This window comes from Agelaius phoeniceus, chromosome 4 (genome assembly GCF_051311805.1).
Source record: "Agelaius phoeniceus isolate bAgePho1 chromosome 4, bAgePho1.hap1, whole genome shotgun sequence".
Classification (NCBI taxonomy): domain Eukaryota; kingdom Metazoa; phylum Chordata; class Aves; order Passeriformes; family Icteridae; genus Agelaius; species Agelaius phoeniceus.
In genome coordinates this window covers 22761103-22784743 of record NC_135268.1, presented here as the reverse complement: position 1 = coordinate 22784743, position 23641 = coordinate 22761103, and the positions used below count along the sequence as shown (strand labels likewise).

At 41.5% G+C, this 23641-nt stretch overlaps 1 protein-coding gene across 2 annotated transcripts in view; it reads left to right on the top strand.

The window, feature by feature from the left end:
* HPGDS (hematopoietic prostaglandin D synthase) overlaps nt 1-23415 on the top strand; it is a 29777-nt gene extending 6362 nt beyond the window's left edge. The window contains exons 2-6 of one of the 2 annotated variants that reach the window (XM_054633479.2): nt 6431-6574; nt 17050-17142; nt 19135-19244; nt 22295-22393; nt 23060-23415. In XM_054633479.2, coding sequence (XP_054489454.2) covers nt 6442-6574; nt 17050-17142; nt 19135-19244; nt 22295-22393; nt 23060-23224 — 600 coding nt within the window. In that variant the 5' untranslated portion in view covers nt 6431-6441 and the 3' untranslated portion in view covers nt 23225-23415. The remainder of the gene's footprint in view (nt 1-6430; nt 6575-17049; nt 17143-19134; nt 19245-22294; nt 22394-23059) is intronic. The other variant, XM_054633480.2, reaches the window with a different exon arrangement.
* Nucleotides 23416-23641: the final 226 nt, after the last annotated feature.

The following is a 23641-nucleotide window of genomic DNA, read 5'->3' as shown; positions in this document are numbered from 1 at the left end:
TAGGACATCCAAATCAGGTTGTTGGGTTTGCATTTGCTTCAAAACTTATTTGATTTTTAGGCTAACTTTGCAGAAAGATGTCATAAAGAAAGAGCAAATGCTTTGAAAACAGCACTAGAAAAAAAAAAAAAACAAAGAAAAATGTCCTCAAAGCTTCTCACCTTTGGATAGTGCTTATGGAGGACACAAACTTCAATTCATAAAGTAAGAGTCTTCTTGGCAGAGAGATACCTGTAGGCTTACGTGAGTGAAAGCTGATTTGTTGTTATATTTTCATCCTGCAAAATAATGAAAATGGAATATATAATCAGCTCCAGCATCCAAGCACTCCAAATTGTTATAAAAGCTTAATCTTACAAAAAAGCACTCTGAATGGTTATAAAAGCTTAATCTTACAATAAAATTAAGAGGTATCCATTGACTGAATCATCTCTCCTGAATCATTGTCATGCTCTGGTTGCAATTCAAGAGAGGACAATGACACCTGGCAGACAAAGACCTGCAGCTTCCCCTTCTATGGCAGACCCACAGCCAGGGCAGCATTGTGTCAGGCATTAATTCTGGCTGTTTCCATAAGTGACTCCTAAATTAATGAAGAACCCTCATGCTGAATGAATAGAAATGCAGTGCAGTGCATCATCTTTTCCAAGCACACAGTTCGAGATCCAACTTTTAGAAGCATCTGGATGAACCTTACCTCAGTCCTACTGGTCTTGGTTCTTGGAGGGAACATCTGGGCTCTTTAACATCCTCTAGTGTTAATGCAACCTTCAGGCTAGAAAACCCTTAATTTCTTGCAGCACAAAGTACAGTTAAAGGGGACTTTGCACCACAAGCCCTTTGTCAGACTTTGGATGCATATGAACACATAGCTCAACTTAGCTGGTTTTTCCCCCTCTTCCCTTCTGGGTTTTTTTTGGTTTTTTTTTTTTCCCTCTTTCACTCAGGGAAAGGTCTCTGCTGACTGTCATCTCAAATACTAACAACCCTATACAGGAAAATGTAGTTATGTGCTGCCTTATTTCAAAGTATTTTCTCTGAATTCACACATTGAGTACCTGCCATCGTCGCGTTCCACTGCAAAGGAATCGTAGAGGGATTCTTTTGAACAGGTTTCTTGGTGTAAATAAAGAAATATTGTATCACCAAAGGTGGATAGAAAGGGGAACAGAGAGGCAGGGAAGACCACATAGCTGAGGCAGGGCAAGCAGAACAGTGGGCAGAATGAGCCAGACCTCCAGACAAGCCTCCTGCTCCCCTAGAAATGGAGCCAGCAGGCCCTGGTTACGGTGCAGTTATCTGCGTTTATGTGCTAAGGCTCCTCCTGTAATTCCATTGAGCACTTTGGGATTAGAGTCTAGTCAGGGAGAGTTGTTCCTGGGCAGCAGGGTTTCACCACCTGCAGCCCAGTGGTGGGAGCTTTCCCTCCCCTGACTGACTGCCAGGCCAAGTCTCCCCACATCCAGAGTGTCCCGCCATTTTCTAAAGGCCTTGTCCTCATAGAGACCCTAAAATGGCAGTGGCCTCTGCCCCCCTCATGTGTCCCAGTTGCCTCCTGAACATAGCATGCAGTATTATTATAAATTATACGGTAAAGCTCTGTATAATTTTCCACCCCACGACAAAAAATGGATACATAGCATAAAACCTGGACAATATTGAGGCATGCTGCCAGGCAAATCCCACCAGAGTTTCTCACCATTTTCTGAGGGCGTTGTCTGCTCAAAGACTCTAAAATGGCAGCAGTCTCTCTTGAGGCATAAATAAAAGTTAATACGTTCCTCACATGCATCCAGGTTTTGGTGGCTGTTACCAGCCTGAAGAATATTTTCTTGTCCCTTGAGGGCAGGATTTTCCAAAAGAGAGATGAAACACTGTTCCACTAGAGAGCCGAGCAGAGTTTTGGTGCTTAATTTTGCTGAGGCTGGGCACACAGGACCAAACACTGGCAAGCAGATGCTGAGTGCTTTGGGTGCACGCATGAAAATCAGCCTGAGCAGTGTCCATTCTGCCAGTGCTTTTTCTCTTCTGTACTACTGCTATCTGAAAGTCAGTATTTCCATCCCCAAAAAATGCTGGTTCCTTCCTGGGCTCCGTTTTTAAACTCTAATCTTGCTTGAAGTTTTCAAATCGATTGCTCAGTCCTGCTTCAACTGCAATAAAAGCATCCTAAGTTCATAAGGAAAAACAGTATCTCCATAAAGCCACAGTTCTAAATAATTTGAAATGTCATAAAAGTTTTAGACACTTGTAACTCCACCATGATTTTTTGACCCATGAGTATAATGGTGGACACCAACTTCACACATATTTGACATTCTCTCAGATTTCCTGTTTGATTTTGTCACTGGGTGGGCTCCAATTTTAATTTAATCATGAGATCCATTAATCTTCTGTTTAAAGGTATGTTAAAGCCAGTTAAGCTGGCTTTCAGAAAGTCACAGAGGAAAGCTGGTAAATCAGCTAAGTGGGTCAACAACTTTCAAGTATTAAATTAGTAAATTTAAAGCTGTTGAGTTCATGGTTTTGAAAGCTGTATGCAATGAAACTGGGACTGAAGTGTCAGGAAAAACCACAAATGCTAGAGGCTTATGTCCAAAAAGGAGACACAAGAGTCCTGCAACTTTATTCGAATAAAGGGAGAGGTTCCACTGGGGTGCATGCCCTCAGGGTTTTCTCTCTTGAGGTTTCAGAGGGCACAGCCTCCTTTTATCCCAAACTCCCAGCCACACGTTGCCCTCTTCCCCCTCCCACTGACTGAGGAACTAGGAAGGTACAGCCTTCCTGAACCACCTACCACATATCCCCCCTTGAACCTACTATTTTACCCCAAAGTTCAGGAACTCAGGCCTGTGTGGACCCTGTCTATTTCAGCAGCCAAGCTGCCTGGGCTCAGCAGCCAACCTGCAGCCCAGAGTCAGTAGAGACATTAAGACCCATTTCAAAGACTTCAAAACCCACATCTTCATCAAATTGTTTGTAAAGACATCACCTTTCCTCTCAGAAGTGCTGTCACTGTAGGATGGGCAGGTGTACAGGGCTGTCCCAGCCATGTATTCATCAGAATAAAAATTCCAAAACCACTGCTGAGGTGGCAGGTTTATTGGTGGAAAGTAAATCACCTCCTCCTGCTTTTATACACATCTGGCTTTGCAATGAACTCACCTGAACAGATTTAATAGCATTAAGAAGATGGCTAAATGCCTGCAAGTCTGGGCACTAAAGTCCACCCACCACACGATCTTTTAATATTTTTAAGCCATGACTGACCTAAAAAAGAGAAACAATTTTAGATAAAGATTTTCCTGCTCTCCACCTCCAAAAAAGTCTCCCAACATCTTCACCCCAAAAACCAACTCAAAGACACCAAATAGATCTTTTTCCCCTAGAAATGACATTTTTAAATAATTCAGTAATTCTGGATGGTTTAAATGGTTTTCATAAGTTCCTCATGATCCCCTTCTTTATAAAACACACTGGGGAAATGAGGGAGAGGAGGACCAGAAAAAGAAACCCCTAACAGCTTACTTTGTATGTTTGGCAAAAAGCTATTCTGAACACAACCATTTCTTTCATTTAGAAACTTATCTGTAATCGTTTAGGAAGCACTACTCCTGACATTTCACAGTAAATGTAAATAAAAAATAAAACCTACAAATATTTACAAAAACATGTTTACAGTAAACCTATAAAGGCTTTTAAAACGTCATGTATTTTTGGTAAACTCCTTGTAGAGTTGGTTTTAGTTTTGTTTTTATTTTTGCTTATGGATGGAAAAAAAATCATAAGCTTAGAAGTGCATCACCACTACAAATACTTGATTACTCCTTATGATGTGTTCATTAGAAATTTGTTTAGCTTTGCTTTAGACAACTCAAACAATAACTTCCTCTGCTTCCTTGACAGACCAAACTATTCCACTGTCTATCACAACAGGCAGAGAGACTTGCTAATCATCAGCCAAAATTCCCTGATTCTTTACATCACTTCACTACTCTTGACTGGACGTGCCTTTGTGTACAGAGAGCTCCCAGTGTAAGAATTAGGCTCTTTCAACACACTCACCTACTGGAATGTTCGGGCCTCAGCCATCTCCAGCCCTCTCTCTGTGTAGGTGTCCACTCCCTCACAACTGCACCTTGAAAATCTACTATTCTTATGCTTTTAAATGCCTTCCAGCTGCCAGCAACTATTTGCTAAAAGAAGGCTGAGTGGGCAAGAGGTATCCAGGAAACAAGAGCCATGTGTGAGTGGTGTAGCAAGTCCAGGGCACTGGGACTGCTATAGGTGTTTATGGAAAAAATTCTATGGACACTCCTAAAGGAGGGAAACAGACACTAAATCAGTAGCATTTGCTTGTCTCTAAAAACCTGAAAATTAAGACTCAAGGTTTGAGGGTTTTTCCCTTTGGCTCCTGAGTCGCTGTCATGAATCTCAAATAACACAAGCTCTTTTAAAAATGCCATTCCTAACTCTCAAATGACAACACCAAATCAGAAACAGGGAGAAAAGGGAGGAAAATCCTGCTACAATCTCATTGTCTCTTTTCACATTAACTTTCTAGACACATAACCAAATTCATAGTATATAACAGTATATCGTATTATCATATATAGAGCATACCAAGTAATAAATCTGGGTACAAAATTTGAAAATGGAGTAGCCAAGCTCTGCCACTTACCTAAAACTTGCTTGAAAAAGCTGGGTTTGTCAAAATTTCTCTCCTTAGAGAGAGAAGTGGTTGCACCTGTAATCTGTGGGCTGCTTTTGCCAAGCAGCAGAGAAACAAGTTTTCCCTTAATTAACACATTTTAAAAAACTAATCACATCCTGATGCAACTCATTTCACCTGAAGCCTCTCTCTTTTGTACTGTGCAAAAGAACACACTTGACTTAATTGTAATGGAATCTCTGTTTGGAAGCACTTGTAGATGTCTCCATTGGTAATTTTCCAGCTCTCTTCCTCCTTCTCTGCTAGGCCATTTGACATGATAAGTTTCCATTCACTAATAAGGTGAATCTCCATTCACTAATAACTCACTTCTGAGCCTGCTGCATGCTGTAGGGCAGCAGATAAATTTTACAATTAATTAAGCAGTCTCTAATGTGCTTATTTGCTGGGGGTTTTTGTTTGTGTTTTCTTTTTGCTTTTGCTACTCTGAAGACAGAAGTTACGTGCTTTGACTTTAGAGGAACAAGTGGCAAAAACAGTTTGCTCTTTTCAGAGCTTCTCTGTCTAAAGTGAAAAGCTCATTATGTATTTCCTCAAGCACATGTTTTCAAGGCAAGTGACTAAACAGGGGGTTGTTCTATTGTGAGATTATGTGGTAGCTCTTACTCATGAAAAAAAAAAAAAAAAGAGTTCCAGTGCAGATGATCTGTGTTCCAGGCTTTCTTACAAACATTCTGAATGTGATGCATATAAAAGAATGGTAAATGCAATGTCTACTTCAAAGCAAAAATGAGAAAGTTTTGCTGTGGGTGAGGAGGAAGATGGTTGTTTTACTATCCTTTCCCCAGCACATTCAAATCTCAGCTGAGCTCTCTTATTAAAGTGCTATGTGTAAATTCTTACCTTTGCATGTAAAGCAGCCTTATCTGTTCACCTTTCCTGTACCATCCTTGCTGTACAATCAAACTCTCAAATACTTTCTTTTGTTGCCTGTTACCCTGGGAAACAAGTCCTGTAAAGTGACTCCTAACTGGAACTGAAAGGAAAAAAATAAATTACATGAAAACTTAATAAAGTAATTTCAAGATTTCTTTTGGCTTCTGTACAAAATCTGAAAATTCAATGATAATTTTCTCAAAGCAACACTGTAGCATGGTTTCCATAGCAAATTTTTCTTCTAAAATAACTTTGGGCGATTGCTTATACAACTTTGGTACTAACTGATGCAAAAAATCACAAGGGTTTCATAATTCTCATGATTTGGTCTTGGATGAAGGTCTCCATAAGCAGTAGGGGCTGAGCAGGGCAGGTCTGAACAAAATTGCTCCTCGAGATAACAACTGTCTTCTGATACAGAAGAATAATATATCTGGGGAAAAAAAAAAAAACAACAAATAAAACCAAATCAAAAATCACTTTATAGATGGCCTGAGTTTGGAGTCACAAGAGAAATAAATGAAAGCTGAAAGTCCCTATTACATCTGAATTAAAAAAAAAAATCAAGTCAGCTTTCAGGAGTCACTCAAGGAGGAACTGCAGGTTCAGCTGTCTTTGTCCATGTCTGCATGTGCTGTGGCTGACAAATGGGGAACAAAAAGGTGTGAGCAATGCAGCAATTGCAAAGTGCAGTGCACCAGGGCTTGGTGTAACATTTCCTCTGCATTGTACAAGCATGTCTGTCACAACCAGGCAGACAGAGTGTTTTGTAGACAAGGATTGAGTTAACCCTGTGTAAAGCAGCTCTGTCTCCCTTCCCAGCAGGGTCCAGCATGCCTCAGTACAAGCTCACCTACTTCAACCTGCGGGGACGAGCAGAGATCAGCCGCTACCTCTTTGCCTATTCGGGCACCAAGTACGAAGACCACAGGATAGAAGCAGCAGACTGGCCCAAAATCAAGCCAAGTGAGTAGCACTTACAGCCAAAGTTCCACTAGAAATGCTGGCAAAAAGAAAAGCAGTTGAAGAGGTACCTGTATGTTTTGTGAGCACAAGTACACTTAACTTCTGGCTTTAGTTGAGCCTGTGCGAGTTTTAAGGTGAGACAGCCAAAATATCATTGCTGATGCTCTCACAGGAGACTGGATCCAAACATTCAGACAATCTGAAATGCCTTACCTGCTGTCATCCAGCTGAGCTTTTACTCCTTATCAATTCAGTACAGCTTATGTGTACCTAAAGATAACCAAATGAGTGCTGATCTCAGCTTCTCTGGGTAATTTCATCTCAAAGACCACACCTCAACTTCACCCTAGGTTCAGAAAGCCAAATTGGAGAGAAAGGTCAGGAAAGACACTCCTTTGCAACCTGAAAGGTCTTGAGAGAGGAAAAATAATGAGAAAACAAAGTCAGTTGCTATGGCAAAGAAAAAAACCAAAAGGATCAAAATAGGTAGGAGAAAATAATTGTTCCTAAGAATAAGCCCTACTAACCCTTCCAGAAGTACCCTTCAGGCTATTGTACCCCATTCATTTCATGTCTTTTTGTTTAAATAACCTCTTTTCAGCTTTTAAAGGTATTTGTTATTTCTGTTCATTAAATTAGCCTTAGTTCAAGTGAAACAGATCCCGCGTTTCAAGACTCTGGGTAGGAAATCAGTGTCTTCAGGGATTAGGCTTGTGTTTGGCTACATGGGCTATGACTTTGCACATCCAGAATGAAGAATAATGGCTTTGGTTTGAGGAAAAGACACAACCAATTCACAATGTGACTTTATTAATGAAGCAATGTTTCTTGATAAGCTTTCACACCATTTAATAAGCTCAGCATGCAAGCTACCAGATTTTTCTAGGGTGCCAATTTTGTAGGTTTGGTCTTTCCTGTTTGCAGTAACTAGAATGATAAACACTCAAACACAGCTGTAATTCAAGTGGCAATTGAAGCCTTCAAAGTGGTCAAGTATAGAAAACACTGGCAAAGATCAAGAGAGAGGAATAAGAAGCAGTGGAACAGGGACACTTTCAGCTGGGGATGACTGACTTTGGAAACCTTTTTGTTATAAGAGCTTAAGCCAGTTAACCATGTGGTATAGCTTATTTCTCTTTCACTGCATTTCTCAGGAAGCAGGGTAGAAACTGAAGGTGAGATTAAGAACTCAGATGACTTGATATAAGCTCTGCAAAGAGCTTACTTAATTACACACATATTCACATGTATGCACACTCACTTTTGTCCTGAAACAAAGCTGAGAGGATAAGGAAAGTATGTTTTTATGTGGCATTTTCTATACTGATGAAGTATTACAAATAAAAAAGACAAAGCATAATTAGTCACTTAAAGGGTGCAGAGGCATTCACATTCTAGAACAAGATGTTCTAACAGCAGATTTACCATATAAGGTAACAGCATTGCATCACTCTTTGAATATTGTTGATGATCCTGATGTCTGAGCAGTGCAGGAAACAATGCAGCAAAGTTCTTTCTACGCTTTTCTTCAGTTATCACTCCATAAACCTCCCACTGGAGCTTTATGTGTACAGGACGTGTGTACAGTAAATGTGCAGTTGCAGCTCCTAAGTATTCTTTTTCTCTAAGTCTTTTTTAATCTTGTTTCATCATATTTGAGGCTTTTAAAAAGAGGGACATCATGTTGTATTTGCCAACTGCAGTCAAAACTGGTTCCAGATCTTTCATAGGCAAGTGGGTAAAGGCAAACATGATATATGCAAGTGTACACAGCAATTTGTCTGGTATTTCTCAATATGTAATTATGTTATTGGTTCAATTAATTTGACCAATTTTACTGATTTTTGAAGGCTACAAAATAAACTGCATACTAAATTACATTGCTTTAACTGCTGTTACATCAAATGCAGTTGTATTTCCCTTTACCATTGCTAAACATTTACCACCCTTTGGTTTTCACAAGGATGAGACTGACAGGAATCTGCTACTTTACTTCTCTTCTTTCTAAGGGAGACCCAGTTCAAGAAAAATAAGAGGACAAAAAAACTTTATATGAAGGATCTGAATACAGATATAAATGAGAGTTGTGCAGAAGAATTCTCAGCAGAGTGAACAATGCCTGTGTATATGCAGTGGGTTGGATGGATCTCCTCATTTCACTTTTGAACACAGCAGTAGATGAACTTCTTGGGCAAGAGTCCTGTTACCCTGTGCTTTTTCCTCATCAAACTGTGTCTCTATGGAGGGAGCTGACACACATTTTGAAAACTCAGAATAGCAGAGAACACAAGGCTTGTTTTCCATAGGGCAGATGCTGCATGCAACACTTAGAGTGTGAAGGCACACAAAGTCTGTACAAACCTACTCCCTCTCTAGGAGACAGCCATTTCTTGTGTTGAGTCACAGCCTGCAGAGTCAGGGTTTAGGTGCCCTAGGGCAGATTGGGGCGCTGGCTATTGGTCTTGTTGAACACTTAAGGCTGTTTGTTCCAAAGCCTTGTTGCTACCTTTGATTCAGTGTTTTTCTGAATGATTTGCCTGTGGGAGAACATTTTGTCTGGAAATACTGTGAGTAACCATGAGAAATGCCTCACAAAGGAGGAGGAGATAGTCATCAGGTGATCTCCAGACAAGTTCCTTAAGCAGCATTACATTTTTATGCATGAATAAAACTTTAACTCTTGTTTAAATTAGCAAACCTCTTAATTGCTTGTTGTCTGCAATGTGCCTGTCAGTGGTGGCCGATGGCACCATTACTTTGGTGCGAGAGCTAGGGTTTAGGGAGATTTGAAGAGCAAAGGTTTAGCCTGCTGCTATAAGGTGTAAACAGCACTTTGAGATATTCACCCAACTATTTCTGTGTAGGTGTATGTTTTCCTGGTCAGTTAGGAGGTACATTCCCGTTCCCATCCACTGACTGGGTGTCTACAGGTACCTGAAATTCAAAGAACTCTTAGGCCAGTATGAATTCTGCACAGATGACTTCACAAATCTTAGAGCAGCACCTCCCAGATAAACTTCTTATCTGCCATGGCATTTCATCTAGGGCTCAGTTATAAAGGCTGCTGTGGAAAGCCATTATGCAGAGAAAATTAAAAACTCCAATTAACCCTTGGTAAGCCTGCCAGCAAACTTTTCAGAGCACAGAAAGAGAAACAAAAGTGTCCAAAGGTTAATGACATCTCCAGCATTTGTTAATGCAGCAGATGGAGTTAAAAAGTGTGTAGCTTAAGATTTCTAGGGTGTCTCTACTCCCAGTGCTTTTGTGGTAATGGCTCTGCAACTGCACATTTACTGTACACACTGTAGATAAGGCTCCAGTGGGAGGTTTGTGGAGGGAGCACTGAAGAAAAGCACAGGAAGAACTTTCCTGCATTGTTTCCTGAGCTGCTCAGGTATCGGGATCATCAACAATTTTCTAAGAGTGATGCAACGCTGTCACCTTGTGTGGTAGGTCTGCTGTTAGAACATCTTGTTCTAGAATGTGAATGCCTCTGCACCCTTTAAGTGACCAATTGTGCTTTGTCTTTTGGACAAGAGAACACTTCATGTTTCTTGAGCTAGTAAGGAAAAAAATCGAAGAATTCAAGTTTGTCCAAGAGCACAAGGAGTCAGGAATCTGAATGGGATCTGAGAGGATGGGTTTGCTTCAGCAGTTTTCTCAAATTGAAATAAGGTTTTGCAAGAAATACCAAGCTATCCACATCATCATACCCTATAAACCAGGAAATACTGACATTATTCTGAGGAAAAGACTTAGTTCTGTAAAACTGATGGGAAAACAGAAAATCTGTGCATAAAGATCAATGTTAAGAAAACCCATTGAGAAAGAAAACTGGCAGCTGCAGTGGCTGCCACCAGTAAGCTGTAATCCTAATGCACCTTCAGGCAAATAAGTAAGTTCTTCCTCCTGGAAATATTGCCCCACTTGATTTTGTTTACACCTAATGGTGCTTTTGTTGTGTTTGAAAGGATGGCCTATTCTAACATAAGAACTTCCTGTTATTTGGCTTATACACTGAAATTAACATTTCTATAACTCAACATTTGTTTTTTTCCCTTCTGACACTAATCACATCATCCTTGGCAAATTTTCCAGCTGATGATTTTGGGCAAGGACTGCAGTTTAGAATATAAACACATTTAAAGAAACCAGTGTACAAGTGTTAGCATTGTCCTCCTTTAGCACAGAATTTAAAAAATCAGACAAATATCAAGCAGCAGCTTCACCATATGTAAGTCAATAATAATTTTAACAAGTAAACAAACTCATTCTCAACAAACTCTGACTTGACTATGCCCCCATTTAAAGGGCAATCAATTCAAGATCTACAACAGGCTCACACAAGATCTGTACTCCCTCACAGTGGACTGTTCACAGAAAGCATCTTTGCTCTGACATAAGTCATCGTACAGCAGAAAATCCACTGTAATGGTGAACTAAGTTACCACCACCTTTGATATTAAGCTGGCAGGCAGCAACAGCTTTTGATCTGTGGCTCCTTAAAGCAGTTTGAAGCAATGGCAATAACACACTTTATCCTCATAGCAAAGGATGCTTCTCCTACACTGATGGCCATAAACATCCCATAAACAGTTTAGGATGTGTAGAATGGTGCTTGAAAGGTCTTTAGGAAACCTGACGGACTAATGGCCCTGAAAATACGCCCAAGGTGACACATAAATCTTGAGAAGCACCTGACACTGGACAACAATTCCTCAGGGCAGCAGTTGCTTTGCTTCCTGAGTGCCTTTCTGCTATGTAGCTCCACTGAAATGTGTACATAGCTGTCTCGGGTGAAAAGTAGGGCTTGGCAAGAACTTCCAAAGAGAATATGAGTTGTAATAAAACCAAACCTGGGCTGAGATTAAATCACAGCATCCTCCTCATCGTCCCTTTCTAGAAGATTCAGATTCTAGGTACCTCCACTCTGGGCCTACCATTTCTCAAGTGCCTTGCTCCTCTGCCACCATTAAAAAAAATACATATTGCATGTTCTAATAAGAAATACATGAAAAGTATCTGTTTCTTGTGATCCAGTTTAAATAGGAATGGATAGGAAAAGCAATTGTGGTCAGTTTTCAAGGCAAAGGAGAACTTATTTTGACACAGATATTGCAGTAAGAAACAGGTCTGTGACATTTATTTGCTCCCACATTTGACTAATCCAGCTGCCTTATTATGGAGCCAATCTAATCTTGATTACCAAATGATTAATTATTCAGCTTTTGAGCAATAATCAAGCACTTAAATACAGGCTGCATTGCATCAGAGCCACAGACAATTACAACATGGGCAGGATGAGTCATGGGCATGTCAGCTCCGGAAAAAGGGGGGAACATGCTGGAAGGACAGACAGAAATGAGGAGAAGAATAATGGAGAAGTTAAGATCAGTGAAAATGGAAGAAAGAGGTAAGGGAAGGAGAGAGTTCAGAACTGTATCTGCATGGGGAAGAAGAGCAGTGAGAAGCACAGCACCAGCAGCTGACCAGCCTAGGTGCCAGGACTGGACAAAACTGTGCTCAGCTCTGTTGTGTTTCCCCTCCCTGCCCCTGACAGAGGAACAGTCCCACAGGAGCACTCTCCACTGGGTCATGGCCAGGAGGATGAGTGAGGAGCTTGTGTTCAAAGGGAAGGCCTGAGCACCAGTGAGAGCTTATGGGCATGGCAGGGTGCCAGCAGTTATCACAGCCCTTAGGGGCTTGATGGAGTGGAAATTCATTAAAGGGATGGTCTTGCTTTTTAACACACATCATCTCCCCTCTTCAGCATCCAGCAGAGACCTGTATAAACACCGCAGTTCTTGTCACAAAAGCCAATGAAAACTAAAGTAGTATGAAAAGGAATGAATCCAATTCCTAGATACTTTAGTGAGATCTTCCTAAAATAAGAAAAGGGACTGCAGATCGGCCTGAGGACTTGTCCCCTGTCAAAGTTTTCTTCATGGCAATGTAGACTGTGCAGATTTCATTCCAGCATGCGAGGCAAAAAGCCAATAAATAACCAACATAATATGAAAAGCAAGAACCTGCTGATAAAAGTTCAATTTAAAGAGGACTACAGGTTTAGTTATTCAAAAAGGAGGCTTTTTAAAACCCCTTTTCCTCTTTCAATCTAAATTTGGAACACCAGCATCCACCCAGCTTTGTACTTCAGATGAGCGGCGAAGCAAGCGGGAACCAAACAGCAAAGGTCATCTTCTGTGCATGCCTGAGACATGACACTGTTTGCATGGTGACAGCAATAGATTTTCCTGCTTTTCCTTCTCAAAATGCATTTGCTCAAGTGGGAGTAGGAAACATTGTAAGACAAGATTGCTTTGAAAAACATGGAAAGCACATCTGTATGGATACACAAGGGTTTAAATTGACATAAGTACCAAGCAGCCCCCAAAATAACAAGGGTGAGAGAAAAGCCAGCAAAGTGACACTAACATCCTTTCAGCCTGCACTACACTTTGGCTTTGCTGCTGTATTGTAATGGCTCCCCAGTGGATGGTGTTTCATGCCTTGCCCCTATGACCTTGATTCTACCCAAACATCTCTCACACAGAAGCTTTTCACTTGCTCATCTGAAGTAGGAGCTTGGCAGGAGCCACCCTACCTGCTGTGCTCATCTGCAGTCACACAAACCATGCCTTTCACCAAAACTCAGAAAGCTTCATTAGGTTTAGTACCATACTTATGCACATGGGGCATTTGGGCATCTCCTCCAATAGGTCAATGAGCAGAATTGGGCCAGAAACACCACAGGAGGTCAAAGCAATGCACAAAAGCCCATATTCCTGAGTCTAAGGGTAAGACTGCTTAAACCCATATGCAGAGAGGTTTCTGTTTTGTTTGGAGCCCCTGAGAATGTGGCCTGGGTGTATTTGTGCAACTGGCAAAGTTTCTAGAGGCCACATCGAGGTCATTTCTCAAACCCCTACCTTACCTCCAGCAATCAAACTGTGTCCATCCAGTGTGAAGGCTCCTCACATTCTCCCTTAGGATGAGCTGTGTAACAAAAATCCACTCCTCTCTTTTCCAGCTGGATAAGGAAGACGCCCAAGTTTCACAGAAAATGCATTTTTCCTCGTAACAGCCAAACTCAGACATACAGTAACAAATCTTCTGGGAAAACTGTTATTCTAAATTACAAAAGGAAAAAGATGCTTTACAGCAGGTTCCAAAAAATTTTGGTCATTACATGAATTTTAGACAATAACATTTCAAAGGCAAAGATTTTTTTTTCCCTAAATTTATCCAGACTGAAAACACAGCTTTGTAAGCCATTATACCTTCTCCTCAGATATGGAGGAGATGTACTAGAAATATTTTCTTCCCTCCTGAGTAGTCTGTGTTATTTTCTTCTGCTGTAAAACAGCCTGAATATTTGCTGTACTTTCTGGTGCTCAAGAATAGCCTGCCCTGCACCCAAGAAGAAACATCAGATTTTTAAAATGATCTGCACAGGACATGTGTACTTTCTTCAAACCTCTTAGAATTGCACTCATTTATAGTTCATTAACTCAATAATCAACAAAATCTGTGTATAAATATATACGCGCACTCTATCAGCTGTAAAAAAAAAATCAATGTTTACATTAATCCAAATTTTTCCCTGTTCTTGCTAAGAAAAAATCAAATAGCATTTTGAATACACAAGAAAGGAAGGAGCATCTACCATTTACCATCTGTTACCCTTTAAAGAGTCCACTGTTCAGTAATGATAGCAATAGATTTGCTGCCTCCTAACAAACAAACCCCAAGTCTCATTATAAATCAAAGCATAAATCCTTTTAGATATTATGGGATAACAAAGTAAAGTCTGCTCTCATTTATTAATTCATAATTGTATTAAGAGTCATGCAACTGTAGGTACACAAAACAAAGCTGTCTTTGTATATTTTAAATTGCAAACTCAGTTTCTCTTTCAGAAGAGAATAACCAGGTCTTCAAGAAAGTAGCTCAGCACTGAGGAGGATGATCTTTGTAAACATTACTCATGTTTTCAGGGAATGAATAGCAATTCTCTTGAATTCAGAAATGACCAGATTCCTGAGAAACAGAACATAAGAGCTATGAGAGCTGACTACCACTCTGCCTGAAAGCTGACTTTGACAACATAATCCATGTTCCTTAACTTTCAGAAAGATATTTCCCTTCTTTAGTTGTAATCAAGGGTTTCTTGAAAAAAAAAGAAAAAAAAAAGCCCATAATAACAAACTGGCTTTAATTTTTCTTGTAGTGACCCATAAAGTGAAACATCAGTCAAAGCTGGGATTTATAGATGACTTCTCCTGTATGTAAACACAGCAGCAAAAATATCTGTGGGTTTCTAGATGAAGCAATCCCAGTGTCACAGTTCCCCAGCCTGAGCAGTGAGTGACAGTGTGTTTTGACAGCTATTGCTACAGACTGCCTTAGTCATATTGACCCTGCCAGAACTGCGTCACCCCAGAGCATTCCTACTGGGGCCTCCAAAAGAGGCTGCTTAACTCCTTCATGGGGGGAGCCAATACCCCTGCTCTGGCTGCACTTGTGCTGTTTCCTGTTGTCAGGCATTGTTGTACATCCCTGTGTGGTCTGGGAGGATGTGGAGCAGGCTGACCACCCTGGCACATCCAGCAGTCACACCTGCTGTCATCCCCTCTATTTGTGCTGTCCTGAAAGATGTGCTTCACATAAGCAAACGTTGTTACACACCTCTGCAGCTTTGGAGCAGTGATGCTCAGGGCCCTGTGCACCACTAACCCAGAGCACAGAACCAATGCTTTTCTCATTTTCATAGCCAGAGAGCTTTCCTGTGAAGCATTCAGGGGATACAACTTGCCATCTCTCAGTGATTCTCAGTGGAACAAAACATGGACTTGCCAGGACCTTGCTGCTCTCTGGATAATGAACATGGGAAGTCTTCTGTGCAACAAGTCTATATTGCTTCAATAAAAAGCAGCAGAGCCTGCTTTCTCCTGGGGTACAGCAGCTAATGCTCGTTGAACTCTCTTGCTTCTGCTGTTCATCAGCATCCAAATTCATACTGAATTCCCAGTGTGCTAAGACTTAAGGAAAGAAACAGGCATCACGAGTACTGTGTTCAGATGCAGCGGAAAAAAAAATAAAACAAACAGAAAAAAGGCACAGAGGGGTCCTGGATGCCTTGTACAACTGCAAAACTCATGTTGCAGATCAAGACTTAACATCTAGGACCCAGTATCTAATGTGATTCATATACTGAACCACAGAGCAATATTCATCCTTTATGAAGCTGCCTTGCTAAACAGTTACAAATGCATAAGATTTCACTATTGACCCCTTTTTATTAAGAAACAAAAATGCTCATGGAGTAGAGGTGACATTCCAGCTGCCCTGTAAAGACAGCTCTCCTAGTTTTGAAAGCACTTTGCCTGCTTCCAATGGCCAATGTTCTCATTTTACCACTACCCCCTTTTTACATCACAAGATACTCTTAAAGTGGAAATAAATCTTAATTATATAAATTGTATTGCAGATGAAAATTGGGTTCAAAGCATTTAGCTATGGTCAGCACTTGCAGTTCATACTTGGAAACAGCATCCTTGGGAATGCAGAGATGTACGGTTCCCTCAGTGAACAAAGAGCACCAGGTTCCCACAAGCAGATTGTCACTGCCCTAAACACAACTGTTTTCCCCAGATTAAGCCTTTGCTCCAAGGCTCCAGTTTCATTTCATACCACACAGGCAACTTCTCCAAAGCACAGCAAAACAGCAGTCCAAGCCTCCATGTAACTCTGAAATTAACAACAGAAAACTAAGACTGATTTCTTATCTCAAGCTCCCTTAGAGATATCCATGATACCTGCTTAGTTTGTCTTGCCCTTTACTTAAAATCTGGAGGCTTCTTCCCCATAACTGGCAGATTTTTTTTTTTTATGCAAGCCACATTAGGTGAATTTGAGTATCTTTTTGGGATTTGTAGTGCAGTGTGAAAGATATATTTGTCTCAGTGATGACTGCCAAGTGAAATGCCTTGTCATGATGCAAGTTCTGAAATCAATCACTGCTGCTTCTCAATTTGCTCAGTTTCTTGCTTCATGCCCCAGCTGCATCCTGCCCCATGAAATCTTCAGCAGTACTTTACTTAACCTTGGCAGTTACTTTCCTGGGGAGGAAAAAGGAGGATAGAGAAGGAAAAACTAATACTCCCCTGAAAAGTTTCTCTATATAAAGAATTCTGGATATATAGAAGTACATTCAGCTTCTACAGAACGAAGCCAGGAAACAAGAAATGCACTTCTGGTTTCTGTGCTATAGCTGCCTTCCTGCAGTGCACTCTGATTACATCCTTACCCTTTTTTATTTTTAGTCCATGCATTTCTCCATAGAAACAGTGTCAAACTGTTAAGTGCTATTACATTCCTCTGAATGGTAAAACTACAGTTGTCACAGACTCCCACTGTAAAATGGCTATGATTTAACTTTTGGTTGTTTTTTTCTTTTTTACTTTCCCTCCAAGCTATCCCATTTGGCAAACTCCCTATTCTGGAAGTAGATGGAGTTATCATTCACCAGAGCCTGGCGATTGCAAGATACCTTGCCAGAGAAGCAGGTAATGCATCTTTGACTATTTGCTTTCTCTCTTCTGAGCTCACATTTAATGTTCAGGTAAAAATACATCCACAGTAAAAATAGAAACAAACCAACAGCCTGGCAAGCCTAACCATGCAGAAGTCAACACCAGCGTGGCAAAAATGAAACCAGTGCCTGGGGTTTGGGCTGACTTCTCCAGCCAGTACACTTTATCCACCTGTCCCTGCATGACAGAAAGCACATAGCTGTGGTTTCCCTAAGGCTGCCAGGGCAGTTTTCCCTAAAGCTCCACTTTGACCTGCCAGGCTAACCAGAGAGATGACCAGGAGGAGGAGGTTTTTGGAAGCATTAGAGATTATCACAGCAGGCAGAGAACTCTGAAGCAGATTTAGGCAACAATTCTGGGCTAGCAGAGAGATTAGAGGAGATGTTGACATCACTTGCATCTTTAAATACTTACATGCTGTGGAAGTACACAACCAGTTAGATAAAATGATAGGAGACTTAGTAATGCAAGTAATCAAAGAGAGTGGCCAGGCTTTGCTTTAGGTCAAAGAGCTGTCATTCAACACCATCTGCAAAACTGGTCTGGCTGAAGGCAGATGTGCCCATGGCATGCTGGGCATCAGCAAATTGAAGAGGGGGGCTGGGAAGCAAGTACTATTCTACTTTTTTTACACTGAGAGCAAACGGATGTAGCCTGCCTTTCATAATATCCCCCATTTTCTAACTGAGGAAGGAAGCAGAACTTCATAGCACTATTCTTGAAGGCACTAACACAACACTCTTCAAGTGTGTCTGCAATACTCTGTCCCAGCCCATTTCCTTCAGCTTTGGTACAACCTATTCCTTCCAAGGGAGGAGAATGAGGAAAGCCCACCTGGTGATAAAAAACAGTGGGAAAGCCTGCCTTCCACTCAAGATTCCTCCCTCCCTGGCTCCTGTAGGGAGGCTGATCTGGAACCATGCTCCTTTTTCCAGACTGAAGTTCAGATTTTTTCCAATTGACTTGCAGCAGTGACAATGGCTTGGGATCTGGAGCACATTCCGACCATGATGGGCTCCTCCCAGAATTAGTCATGCTGTCAGCTACAGCAGAAAAAAAAGCTATGCATGGAAGGGAAAAGATATCTTTTCAACTTCATAGTGAAAACTTGCTAGTTCTGCCATTAAGGCTGCATACACATCACTAATCCTTTAAAATTAAGAAATGGCATTTTTAGGTGCCCGACACCAAGAGCTCATAGCTGAAGGATCACAGAACCTGAGGCCCAAGAGGAGAGGCACAGCCTTCACCTTCAAAAGCACAAAGTTCCAGTAAGAGAGATGACCTGACAGACATAGGGCATGCAGTCTGTGATCTGAACCTGCATGGAGGTGAAAGCATAGGTCTATGAAGTGACAGCTAGGGAGAAAAAGTAGAGGCATTAAGAGAACTGCAGGAACGCCAAGGAACTACAGGGGAGAAAAGCAGATTTGTAAACAAAACAAAGTTTGGCTGAGGTCCCTGATTACAATGAAAGAATAAAAAGCAGGTGGAATGTCATGAAAACATTCTGAATGGGCCTGAGAGGGCAGGATATAGGGAAAGAGAAGCAGACTTTCACAAGTGCACTTTGGGAGAATGTGTTGACCAAAATGGAAAGACCACGAGATGGAGAAGAATGTGGAAAACTGGGATGGGCAAGGATTAAAGGAAAGGAATTTGTGCTGACCCTTGCTGAATGTGTGGTGGAAAGCAGAGATGATACAGAAACAATGTTCAGGCTGGAGGCTCAGGAAATGGATAGAACAACTCACTACCTTGGGCAGCTGTACAAGGCCAGAACTGGGAAAAAACAAAAGTAGATACAATTGCACTTGGATGCAAAGAGTCAAATCCACATTGTTAGCATCAAAAAGACCTGGAGAACATGTATGTTTATGAAAATATTCACAGTTTACCTTTGGGGCATCAAAAATTCCTGCTGCTGCTGTCTCTAATGTCCCTTCATGTGCTTGCTTCCCGCAGGTGTGGCAGGCCAGACGCCTGTGGAACAGGCTTTAGTTGATGCCGTTGTGGACACCATCGATGATTTCATGACACTCTTCCCTTGGGCAGAGAAAAACCAGGACGTGAGAGTAAGCCAATCACTGAATTAAACAAAGATAGCATGTAAGCCATGGTCCTGTATCTGAGCATCTGCTCTGGAGGCACTTGTGGGGGTCAGCCACTGGGTTCATCACCTCAGCTCAGCAAGGCTGAGCTGGTGGAGCTCTGTGGTTGTTCCTTGAGGCTGATCCCACCTCCTCCTTCACCAGGCTGTTTTCACCCTTGGTAGAAACTCTGAGGCCATCAGCTTGAACCAAGGATGGGCCTACACCAAACTGGTCTTCAAAAGGGCAAAGACAGGACCCCAGCTGGTGCTGTGGAATTCCTCTCTCTTATCACAAGGAGCCTGTGCTCAAATCTTTCTGCCAGCTCAATAAGATAAATAGCCCCATCCCATCCTTTAGTGTTTCTGCATTTTGATTTCTTCTAGGTGTTCTGTAAGTATCAATGTTCAACATCAGCTGCCAGGACGACTGCTTGTCAGGATAGCAGGCACTGCTAATCAGGGCAGGGAGCACAGCCCTCACTGTGCTTTTCAGATGTCACAGCTCACCTTGGTCCTCTGCAGTGCTTCTGGCACCAGGCTGTGGTGCTGTGGCTACTATAACACACAGTCACAGGCTTGTCCTACAGCATTTGGGGTTGCTTTGGCATCAGGCCAGTGCTTCTCACCAGAATCCCAAAAGCAAGCACACAGATCAGTTGCTGGGGGAAGAAGGTGATGGATGATTTCACTCCAGTGTTACAAAGGCTCTGCACAGCTCTGCCCTGAGCAGACAACCTGACCCTCTTAGGGAAGTGGGGGTGTAACAACACTCTCACCATAAACTGCCAGTGCAGCCATCTTCCATTTATTCAAAGGCAACATTTCAGATCATTATCTGAAATGCTTATTATGGTATCTTATTAGGGTTCTTATTATTAGGGTATCTTATTATTAGGTAATAAGGCAGCCATTATTAGGGTATCTTATTGCAGAGATCACAGAGTAAAAAATGATGCCCCAAACCCATAATAAATAAACAATAAGAAACTGCTCTGAAATTTTACAGGGGAAAATCTGAAATTTGGGGGTTTAGTACTTAAAAGTGTGAATTACTTACATGTCCAAGCGATTTCCTTAAGTTTCCTAGTTTGGGGAGGGTAAGGTGACTCACGAGTTTTAATCATTTCAGAAGAGCCACACTCCAGCAGATGTGCTGGTGGCACAGTCAGCTCTGCTGCCCTTCCATGGGGAAGCTTCTGTTGTAACTTCCGTGTGTACCCAAGCACTTCTCCAAAAAAGGACCCAGATCGTGTCACCAGTGATTAATTTAAACGGGAAGAGCTGGCAGCCAACCCAAATGTGCCGATCTGCACGTATGCATGCTAAATTATGTGCTGGGGCCAAGGATGGTCGGGAATCTCACTTTCCCACGCTCCCAACATTGTCCTCCCTCCCTCTCTCCTACCAGATCCGCTGCCACCACCCTGTGGTCAAAGTGGCATCTCACGGTCTCACCAGGCCAGATTTAAGTTTTGATTTTTGTTTGAAGCCAAAACACCTCCCGAGGCCTGACCAGTGCTCACAGGAACACACACCCAGGGAATGGTGAGAGGATGTGTTACTGCCATCTAGCCAGTAGCAAAGAGAAATCAAAGCAAATTAGAGGAGCAGAACCGGAAACTTCCTGTAGAAGTTCCCTCCATGCCAGGCACAGACTCCCCCTTCATCCAATGTTCCCCAAAACACAGCTGGCATTGCAAAACTTTGCACCCACCACTGCAGAGCTCCAGGGTTGAGACAAGCAGGTTGTGCCACTCCAGAAGAGGGATCCTGGCTGTCCTCACCAGCTTCACACCTTGGCTGTGGACTCCTGTACTTGGGGAATGCTGTTACCATCACAATCACACAACAGCTTGGGGTTTTCTTTGCAGGGTAAAACAGTGGGGAGGGGATCAATTACCTAAAAGAAAGGAAATACTACAACCCAGGGCACAGATACGAGATTTCTGGACTGCAAACTCCCAGCTGACATTTGCAGTCACCTCATCCAGTTAACTAAGCTCTTAACGAAGCAGAAAATTATGTCAAATCTTCGATCATGTCTGTAGAAACACTGATTCGATTTCAGCCTGCATTTAGGTTTCTGCCTCTTCCAGTTTTGTTTTTTCACATTAACCTCAGTTAAAGCTGTAGAAATAATTCCATTCCTGTACACCAGTGCTTTTATTTACCCAAGACTGACCGTATTCCTCCAAAATTAGGCCACGCACAATAACTGCAAAAAATGTGCCATGTGGGTTGACCAGATGATCACAACAGTCTGCAGTCTTAATTATTTCCATGCAGGTGAGAAGAGAAAACCAGAAGCAGTTTTTCTCACCAAAGGAAACAGCTCAGCCCTTTGAAAAGCAGCCTTAAGGCTTTCTGCTATGGGGAACAGCCTGTAGAGAACCATCACCATAACCTCACACTTCAGTCATTAACATACAGACACTGAGGCCTGAGCCTCATCCTTTAAAAACAAGTTTTAGCCACCTCAAATCTTACTGCTCTGGGGACAAAAAAGAAAAATAACATGAACATTAAAGCTCAAAGATAAATCCAAGCCCACCTAAAGCTCAAAACCCAAGTTCCTTGTCTCCCATAAGAAGGGTTGATAAGCAAAGATAACTGACCAGCATCTGACTGACTGCATGGAAAGACTGAGCACAAGGGATTCTGGAAATCTGAGACTCTGCACACTAGAAAAGATGACACACAAAAGAGTCCCTTGAAAATTGCTCTAAGATACTAGGAATCCATCTTGTAGCTGGATTCTTCCCAAATCTATGGCTGAGCTCCTGCCTTGCCATGGCTGCCTGCTTTTTCTGTTAGCACATCACCACAAATATCATGTCAGCATCAAGGAGCACTCAGGTGTTCATTAACGAAGGAATTGGCTTTAAGTAATGATTCAGCAAGCCATGAATGCCATGTTTTGGTATCTAACCCTAATCTTTTTCATATTTCAGCTTTCTTTTTCATAAATAATAAAACCTCAACAATTCAATTTTGCTGACTGCTATGCATCTCTGTGTTTTGCTCTTCCACCAGAAAAAAGCATTTGATGATATCCTCACCAACAAAGCACCCGAGCTACTGAAAGATTTGGATACTTTCTTAGGGGAAAAGAAGTGGCTGGTAGGGAATTCTGTAAGTATAATTTTTGTTTCTCCCATTCCCATCAGATTGCCAGAAAATTCAAGTAATGGACTATTGCTGAATTTCTGGGTTTCATGTCAGGCCATGAAGGAACTCTTCCCACACTTTGAGCCCTTTATTCTTACCAATACACAACTGGTCACTCAACTGCAAAGAAAAAATTGTTTTCCACAATATTAGAAACGTGAGGCAAACTAGGACTAGGATCTGCATTTACTAAAGCAGAAAATGCATTTTCATAAGTATGCTGACACAAAACATTTTAAATGCCTTTGCAGTTGTGAACACAAATTTGTGAGTACACAGAGCCCTGTTTATCATCGCTGACTTATTTATAAGGCAATACAAAAAAACCTCTATATAAACATTGCACCTTTTTTACCCCAAACTCTTTTCTGCAGCACAGTTTCAGCAGGAAAGACTAATATTGTAACACAACTAATATTTGTAGCTAGGACTTGATTCGAACCAATATTTACTGAAGTCAAGCCTTGCATTGCAACCTAACTACTAGCCCTGTAATAATGGCCTTTAAAAAAACCCCAACCCCAAAATGAAAACTTAAAACAGATAAATTCAGTTTTTTGAGAATATTAGTAGTCCTGGCTTTTGAGATTACCAACTAAAATTTACTGCTTTCTGTCCCATTTCCACTAGGTAACGTGGGCTGATTTCTACTGGGATGTGTGCAGTACAACACTTCTGTCCTGTAAGCCTGACCTGGCAGACAAACACCCCAGGCTTTTGGCTCTCAGGGAGAGAGTGCAAGCACTGCCAGCTATTGCAGCCTGGATCCAGAAAAGGCCAAAGAGTGTAATGTAGATCAGCTGCTCAGAGAAACAAATGCTTGTTTAGTTTTCAATATGATAAACATCCTAAGTTATTAACTTCTAAATCATTTAAATTAACTTCAGATGGCTGTGCTGTATCAAATCAAAATCTACCAGTTGTATCCACTTGCAAGAGAATCTAAAATACTGATTTAGTAGAGTAATAAATATTGATTCACAGAAGTGTGGTTGCAATCACATTCTCCCTCTACTAACACAGTGCTTCATCAAACCAAATCATGTTCTGTGCACTCTTCAAAGGGAAAAAATATTAATACACCTTCATTAATGCACCTGAGAGGTGCAATCTCAGCAACATTTTGCCTACTGCAGTCTTCCAATCTGGAGGAAATCAAGTTAAAAGGAGAGGGCAAATGTGTGGAACACTAAGCAAAAAAAATAAAAAAAG